The sequence below is a fragment of the Ipomoea nil genome, unplaced genomic scaffold (assembly GCF_001879475.1).
Source record: "Ipomoea nil cultivar Tokyo-kokei standard unplaced genomic scaffold, Asagao_1.1 scaffold3017, whole genome shotgun sequence".
Classification (NCBI taxonomy): Eukaryota; Viridiplantae; Streptophyta; class Magnoliopsida; order Solanales; family Convolvulaceae; genus Ipomoea; species Ipomoea nil.
Genome location: NW_017619445.1, coordinates 1,322,270 through 1,331,153, shown reverse-complemented (window position 1 = coordinate 1,331,153; position 8,884 = coordinate 1,322,270). Strand labels below are relative to the sequence as shown.

The 8,884-nt window shown below is 37.6% G+C and overlaps 1 protein-coding gene across 1 annotated transcript; it reads right to left on the bottom strand.

Moving 5' to 3' along the window:
• Nucleotides 1–5,731: 5,731 nt before the first annotated feature.
• On the bottom strand, nucleotides 5,732–8,514 carry LOC109163360 (serine carboxypeptidase-like 50). Its single transcript, XM_019312121.1, has 2 exons — nucleotides 7,387–8,514; nucleotides 5,732–6,167 (listed from the first exon to the last, which is right to left on the bottom strand). Exons 1-2 carry the CDS (start codon nucleotides 8,403–8,405, stop codon nucleotides 5,813–5,815), a joined length of 1,374 nt encoding a protein of 457 aa, XP_019167666.1. The 5' UTR covers nucleotides 8,406–8,514; the 3' UTR covers nucleotides 5,732–5,812.
• Nucleotides 8,515–8,884: the final 370 nt, after the last annotated feature.

The following is an 8,884-nucleotide window of genomic DNA, read 5'->3' as shown; positions in this document are numbered from 1 at the left end:
ACCAAACACTTATAACTGGACCCGCCTGACTCGAGTTGTCTCTAGTTTTCAGAGCCTCCTTTGTATCAGCCCACTTGTTTGCCCGGTGCATGGCCTCAGCGTAAGTTTTAGGTCGATCATCACGAAAATCTTTGTATAGATTACCAGACCGGAGCGACTCTATAAAAAAAATGTAAGAGCCGTCTGGTCCCCCACTTCTTCTACGTCTGCATTTCCTTCTGCCATCTCGTCAAGTAAGCCCTCAAGGTCTCGCCCTCATCTTGATAGATACTAGATAAGTGTGTCAAGTCGCGCCTAGGCTTGATGTTTGCAGCATAGTTGGTCAGGAACTGATTGGCTAACTCCTCGAGGCTCCCGATCGATCGAGGTGGGAGTGACATGAGCCATCTCTGGGCAGACCCTTTCAGGGTCGGCAAAAAGGCTCGACATAAGATCGGGCCCTTGACCCCTAACACTTGCATTTTGGCCTAATACCCTACTACGTGCTCCCTTTGGTCTCCCGTCCTGTCAAAGGTGGATTGCTTTGGGAATTTGAACTTAGCCGGCGCCTTATAAGCCCATATTTCAGGTGTGAAAGGCATTGCGTTGAGCAAAGCGCGAGCAGGGGACTTGGATTTCTCATCCAGTCACTCCCTTAAATCTCGCACCTCGCGGGCCAGGATGGCCACTTCAACTAGATTCCCAGCCTGTTTTCCAATGGACTTGGCACTCCCCTCCCTTTGTGATTCTGCATCTCTTCTTCGCACAGTTTCTCTCCTCCGCTCTCGTATGTTCTTGGTCTCTTGTGTCAATATGGAGTCTTCAACAACCCTATCCCTTTGTCGGTTGGGGACTCGGGCAGCCCCTCGTTCACCGAGTCTTTCATGGGCTGAGCGACGAGAACCTTCCGGCCCCAACCTTGAGTGTATTGAGTTTGGTCGTTGATTTTCTCTATCTCGACCCCCATGTTCATAGGGTCTCACGCGATCGGCTCTTTACACGACTGGCATGGGAGGAACTACCTGCCCCCGAACATGGGCCTCAACTGCTTGTGCGATTACTTACATTAGGACCAGCGTTATGGGAACCGCCGCAGGTACAGCCGGAGGTCGTGGAGGTGGCGGTATCTGCTGAGTTTCTATTATCCTTTGGCTTTGCGCGGGTACCTCTTGGTGAGGTGGACTACCCACTTGCTCCCGTGAATTTTGACGGCTCAACCGATCACGCAAATCTATGTGTTCTTCCACTTGCCATTTCTTATCGTATTTTTTCTTTGCCGTGAGCTTTTCCTTAATTTTTCCGAAGTTTCCAATAGAAGAGGACACGTGACTTTTTGTCAATTTCTCCACGGACGGCGCCAGTGTTGGTTTCTAGACTTTTGGGAAGCCTACCGAAAGTCCAACACAACCGGAAAAGATGGTGGATCATCGGAATGGATAAAAATGCTTGCAACGTTGATTAAAAGTTCTCCTCTATATTTTGAAAGCTTAACCCCTTTTACAGTGCCTTGAGAGACTATTTATAGGAATCCGAGTGACGTTAGACTCAGATTCAACGTAAGTACATTTAATGAGCTAATAATGGGTATTGAATGCTTTAAATGCGCACTAATCATTGTTGGCCACCATTCCCCCCACGATTTGACTCTTTAATGGTTGTTTAACTCCTCATTAATCAGGGGTTTTAATTGATCTCAACGGTCTTCTTAGTCTTCATCTTTTGATCACTCGTCGCCGACTCCCTACGCCACTCGGTCTCGCCTCTTTGTTTAGTATTCAGATGCCTCCCTTACTTATCCCCATCAGTTCCTAGTCGCCTTCTTCACTTGAGTCCTCGGAGTCGACCTTATCAACGAGAATGACTCGTTCGGAGTTGTTGATTCTAGCAAGGTCAGTATTAATCATCTTAGGCCTTGACGATACGTATCCTTCTTCTTCTCCAGCGTTTATCTCCGTCACTGATCGACCAAATCGTCATTGCCGTCCAGCCTTCAGGGTATATATCCCATCAAGTAGTATACCCAAAAATGAACATTCAATGTACTAAAAATAAATTTTAAATATATTAAAAATGAAGTTTATGCCAATGGTCCACCATTTAAAGTAGATTATGGTCGATAATGTAATGTGTGGGTGATGGGAATCTGGAGGGTAAAAAATAGGTTAGGATTAGTTATACAGTGGACCATGGTGTTATCGTGAACCAATAGTGTATCACATTACAAATATGTATATTATCAAATGAAACTCTAATAGAATTAAAATAATGTCAATCGGGCCAGCCCGCTCGGTTTCGGGCTAGCCCTGTCGAGTTGTCGGGCTAATCGGTTATTTTATTATTTTATTCTCGGGTTCGGTTTGGCCCTAACTCTAACTTAGAGTTGTCGGGCTAATCGGGTGGGTTGAACCATCTAAACTAAAATTAGATACTGGAAGTGAGTGTCCATATTTAGAGTTATAAAAACGACCTGATTTGCCGAGTTGAGCTCATTTAGCCTTTGTTTAAGCATGTTGGGTTGTATATTTCTCTGATCCGTTCCAAATGGGTTGTCCCGTTTAGCCCCTAAGGGGTACTCGTGTTATACAAGTTGGTCTCATGGCTTATGTAACCCCCGTGGGCACACCCGTATAACCCGCCAGCCCTATTTATACTTCCATCGTAAGTTTATTTAAATATTTATTAGTTTAAATGTGTTTGTAATTTTGCATTAGAATTTAAAAATAATGTAAATGCTAAGCATTAAACTCTTAGGATCCGTTTACTAACAGAAAAATGTTATCTGTTTTCTAATTTTTCAGTTCATTCTCTGTTTTCTGTTGAGAAAACTTGTTTACTAACACTTATTTTTTCAAATGGAAAATAGCACTTTTTCCCTCTAAGTTATATACTTATAGCATTTTTTTCCCCTGAATTATTCAAATGGCAAATTTCCCCCCTGAAATATTAAATGGACATATTTACCCTTAAAATAAATATTCCATTTATTTTTCTTCTCCAACAGATTATGACCATGATTTGGTTCAAACCGAACAGACACTATAGCAACCAAACCGAAATATTCTGATTACAATTAAGATAATTGAAACCCGATATTTATAGTTTATTAAAATCACAAACCGAAACGATCGGTTCATGTTTCGAACTGAAAAAAATAAAATACATTTATTGTTGAATTTAGACTATTTTTAAAATAAAAAATCAAATTTTAAAATAAAGTTTGAACCAGAAGTTCAAACTGGATTCGGAACTGTGAACTGACAGTTCAAAATCAAAACCAAATCGCAGTCATATATACTTATATGTAAGAATCAGAATAAATGTAAAAAAATTTTTTTAAAAAAAAAAAAAAAGAAGAAGAACATACACCATTTGTAAATATTATAATTCTAATTTTAAGCTAATTCTAGTAGTTGTTCCAATTCAAACCGCCAGTTCACGGTTCAGGATCCAGTTTTTTTATTCATGATTTTAATAAACTGAAATCCAAATATTGGGTTCTGGATCTTAATTATAACCTGAAACTTTCAATTCGATTGCTATAGTGTCCAGTTCAGTTTGAACCGAACCGTGGTCATCCATATGTATAAGCAATAGTTTGTTGGAGAAGAAAATAAATAAAATGCATGCTTACTTTAAGTGTAGAAATGTCAATTTAATATAACAGGGGGAAAACTGACACTTTTAAAATAATTGAGGGGGCTAATGTGCTTACATAAATAATTCAGGGGGAAAATGTGCTATAAACATATAATTCAGGGGTAAAAAGTGTCATTTTCCCTTTTTCAAAATTATTTTTTAAGATTAATGTTATAAAATTAGCACAAGTTTAATTTCGAGTAATTTTTAGATCTTATATTCAAAATATTTTTACATATGTTTGGTTTAAATGGAATAAATTTATTTACAAAATTTATATTATCGATCCTGGAAACTTCTAGGACAATTTTTTCAACAATATTCCAACCCATGCTTGGGATGGGAATCGATCCTGGGACCTTTCATTCAAAAATCTATAATGGGCACCATCAGACCACAAGGGAGATGGTAGATAATATTAATATTTATATATTCATTTGAATGACATGTATATGAATATATAACTTTTACTTTAAATTCTATTATATGAGAGATTTCAATATCCGATATCTGGACCGAACTTGTATTACGATGTAACATAATTAAAAATATTCGAACTAATAATCTATTGAGTTCAATCAAAATCTAAAACATTATATAGAGTTTAATTCTTAATTTTGATAATGTAAATAATGTCTAACTTTAAAGTGTAAGCAAATAAGTTATGTTTAAATAAGTAAAGTAAGTAGAAAAGATAGAAGATAGTGATAAGTAAAATAAGATGATAATGAATGTAGTCATAGTAATGTGGTTATAGTGACATATAACTAAATAGATAATAAATGATTATGTTTTCCATTTAGAAAACAGTTTTTAAGAGTGTTCCAAGCAGATGGGCATGCTACTTAATTTAAGAGTCAAGGCTCCATAATTAAAGAGCCTTATACAGTTAATTATATATATATATATATATATATATATATATATATATATATATATATATATATATATATATATAATTTATTTATTTAAATATATAGTTATTGATAGATAAAAATTATAATTAATTAAATATATACATTTATATAATACATTATATTTATTAAATATAAATATTATATAATGTGCAAAGTGTATTTTTGGTATTTGTGATATAAAAGTTATTCCCAGGGGTATGGGAAGGCAAATTATATCATGCACCGCGGTGCATAATCGATTATGCACCGCGCGTCAAAACGACGTCGTTTTATTTAATGAAAAAAAGCGTCATCTGTTTCGTGCCATTCCGCAAAAAGTAACTCTGTTATTCAGTTACATTTTTATACACTGTAGTTTTATTTCGATATAACTACAGTTTCATTTCAATATAACTACAATTTCATTCGATATTATAACACCAAAATATGTGAAAATGTTATTTAATTTTATTTTATATACACCATAGTTTCATTAAAACACAACTACATGATCATTTTGATATAACTACAACTTCATTACACAATATACACTCAAAAATGTGAAATGTTATTCAGTTTAATTTTATATACACTGCAGTTTCATTTCAACACACCTACTGTTTCATTTCAATTCAATTGCAGTTTCAGTTGATAATATAAAAATAATACGTGAGGCAGTGTCAGTTTAGATACACTGTAGTTTCATTTCAACACAACTACAGTTTCACTTCAATTGAATTGCAGTTTCAGTTGATAATATATAAAATAATACGTGAGGCAGTATCAGTTTAGATATACTGTAGTGTCAGTTGATAATTAATACACCAAATATGCACTCCGTTAACTTTAACAACGCGCCATTTCTTTACTTAAAGAAACGGCGCATTTTTTATCACGGTGCACGTGCACCGCGATCCACGATATAACGACTGGTATGGGAATAGCTAATACTATGTCCCACATAGGAATAACTATTCTCCTTGCAAAGGTAATAGCTCATTCCTAGGAATGTTATTCCCATGACAAAATGACTCAATCAAACAATAGAATAGGTCTATTCCAAAGAATGTTATTCCATTCCTGACCTATTCCATGAACCAAACATGCCATAAATAAAATTAGTACGTGTAGAAAATGAAACTAAAAAACAGAACTCATGCAATAACGTTTATTGTCAAATGAAGTTATAATGTAATTAAAATAATATTTGAATATTACTATAATAAAATTAGTGCGTGTTATTCGTCCATCTGAAAAGTTAAGCCGTTAACAATGCACTACAGACAGGTAAATGGTAATACTCAGAGTGCACCAATCAATTCGGAGGGCTTGGCATGAATGGATTCACTCCCAAACGACCCATTCTCCAGCACCCAATTTTCTATCATGGCTTGAGAATTCAGTGACTGATCAGTAGGGACCAAATGCCCAGCACCCAACACCACAATATGGCTCAAATTCCCCCACTTCTGCACATATCCTGCTAGCTCCTCATTCACCCTCCAAATCTTTCTCTCCGCTGCTAAAAACTCTCCAACCCCCTCCCACTCCATCGTCTTGATCCACGCCTCGGTCGACACCACCCCATCTCTCAAGTCACACTGCCCCTGATACAACAACACCTTAGTGTTTTTCACCAAAAACTCCACCATGTACCTGTAAAATAATTGAGGTGTATAAAGTTGCAAAACAGAGGTAAGTGTGTTGAAAGTTGAAACTGTTGTAACAACTCTGAGTCTCTGATAGCAGATGCTGAACAAAAAATAAAAACCTAAGGAATATATATTGCAATAATTATGTTTTTTGTCTTGTTCATTATAACTATTATCCTAAGCCATTTATATAAGTGTGAAAGACTAGAAAGTAGGATCAAAACATTAAATTAGGATCCTTATGATGGAATATAGAATAGGAGTAGTCAACCAATCAATCAGCCTGGCATGGGAAGGTAGTCGGACCGGCACTCGAACACAACACTCGACTCGGAACTCGACCAGTCAACCTCGACGGTAAAGGAAGAAATTATAAGAGAACTGCTCAATTATGAAAGGATAGTCATGGGTCACCTAAATTACCTCTTACTCCATATATTATCATTCTCCTTCATATAATCACTTTCCAATCTCATTAATTAGTCTACTTTACTATAAATACCAAATTACCATAGGGACAACAATTATCATATACTTTACCTTTTTCTCCACTATAAAAAGACCCTAGTCAAATACAAGAGGGGGACATCTAAAAATTCTCTAAATCATTCTACCTCTCCCTAGAGAGCACCCTATTGTACCATTTGTACGTGTACCAAACTATCAAAATATAGTGGATTTCGGCTTGACACCGCCCAAAAGACCCATGATTTTTACCGTTCAGTTTTCACGTTAAAATTATCGTGTCCCTTTAATTTTACTCTCAATTACTTGTATATTTTTATTAAATTCGGTCATCTTAGGATTCTTAGCCTGCCGAATGACTACCCCGGTGATCATAAAACCAACACCTATAAAATAAAATCTTTGACTAAGGTAAAAAGAATTAATCACCAGTAAACAATAATTAATTAATAAATAACATAAAAAATTACATTTTTTGTCCTCCAGTTATATCCGTAGTACAGAGTTAGTTCCTAAATTATATGTGTGACCAGTTTTAACACCTAAGTTATGCGTGGAGTGGCGATTTTAATCCTTCAAGAACTAAATCAATCACTTTATTAAGTGATAAATTGATAGTAAAAATAGTCCACATAGCTAAAATTATAATTTTATGTATAATTTAGGGGTTAAAACAAACAGGCATATAAGTTGCAGGACAAAAATACAAATTTCCCTGAATAAATCAGAAATTTAGAATTATGTCAGTCCGAGAATACCTCACGCTCTTCATCACGTCCGAGTGGAGAGCCTGGTCGACCAAATCGCTGCAAGTCTCGAAAGTAATGGTTTCCTTGGCTTTCAATAGCCTCTTGATCTCCACGCTGCTCAGCAATTTGGCCACTAACTCATCCTCGTAGGGCGTTTGCCGTCTAAAATCGTACAAAGTTGCTAGTCCGGTCATGTTTTGCAAGGCCCTCAAGACCCCTGTCCGAGCACTCACGGCCGCGCTCCAATTCCCCCTCTCGGTTAGCCCAACCGCCACCTCTTGGAGCTTCTCCAATTGCCTCTTTTGCTTGTCATTGATCAACCCCAGATTGTAGGCGTTAATGGCGTGAGTAGCCACTTGAGCCACCGGGTGAGTCAACCCGTTCCCAATGGCAACGCCGGCCAAATTCACCCTGCTCGACTCCGCCAAATAAGCGTTCTTCTTCAGGGTATAATACCCAATCGCCGGCACATATTTTCCGGCATAACTCTCGCCGGTAATGTAAATTGGGCGCGCCTTGAACGAAGCATCCGACGCTATGAACTTCCTAATCGCGATGAAAAGATGCTTCGCAACACCCAGTTGGTCCCTCGGGATTTCTTCCGGAGTCGAGGCGACACTAAACCCAGCTCCAATGGGGTTATCCAGAAAAAGAAGCCCAAATATGCGATTCCAAGACCCAGGGTTGGGATCTAAGGAAATCTGTTCTTCTGCGTTTTTCCCCTTAGAAGAAGAAGACACTCGCCAAGGGCCCAGCTCGTAGAAGTTGGCGAGCATGGAGGAGCAGCCGGGGCCGCCTTGAAGCCAGATCAGAATCGGAGTCTTGGAGAGAGGGAAAATTGGGTTCTGGGCTTCGTAATAAGTGTAGAAAATGGCGGAGCCGGTGGTGGAGTTGACCGTAAGGTAGCCGGAGTTGGTGGGAAGGGCTTCTTGAGGGAAGGGAGTGGATGATTTGCAAGACGAGTATTCAAAAACAGTGAAGATAAGGAGGTTGAAAAAGAGTGTATGGGTAAGGGATTTGGATGCCATTGATGGATGCGGAGAAGGAAATAGGAAGCAGAGTAGTTTGGCACTAGTAGCAACTAAAATTCATAGTTTTGACTTCAAACAGTACAAGAAGACTGGGAATCGAAGATACAAAATTATTGCTGATAGAACCGAGGTTTGCCACGTGCAGACACGATTCCTATCCGTCCAAAATGCCAATCAGAAAAACTTAATTCTCAAATTTTGTCTTCGTGGCTTAGCTCACAGGTTTAATATAGAGTACCTGAAGAAAGAAATCAAGATTCAAAATTGTGTAACAGCAGTGCAGCCGTGCATGGATTATACTTAAACTGAACAGATTCAGATCCCTTATGCAATCGACGTTTGATATATCTATTGAACCACTGATTAAATTTTCCTAACTAATTTCAATTTTCTTAAATGTTTTGTCAGATCAAAATATGAAATTTTTTTAGAATAACATCTACTTTAGATTTTTGTGAGCTTTTACAAGCCATGTA

Coding starts and splice junctions, on each gene's coding strand:
- LOC109163360 (XM_019312121.1), bottom strand. CDS start 8,405: ATGGCATCCAAATCCCTTACCCATACACTCTTTTTCAACCTCCTTATC. Junction 6,168..7,386: donor GACGTGATGAAGAGCGTGAG/GTATTCTCGGAC, acceptor ATTATTTTACAG/GTACATGGTGGAGTTTTTGG.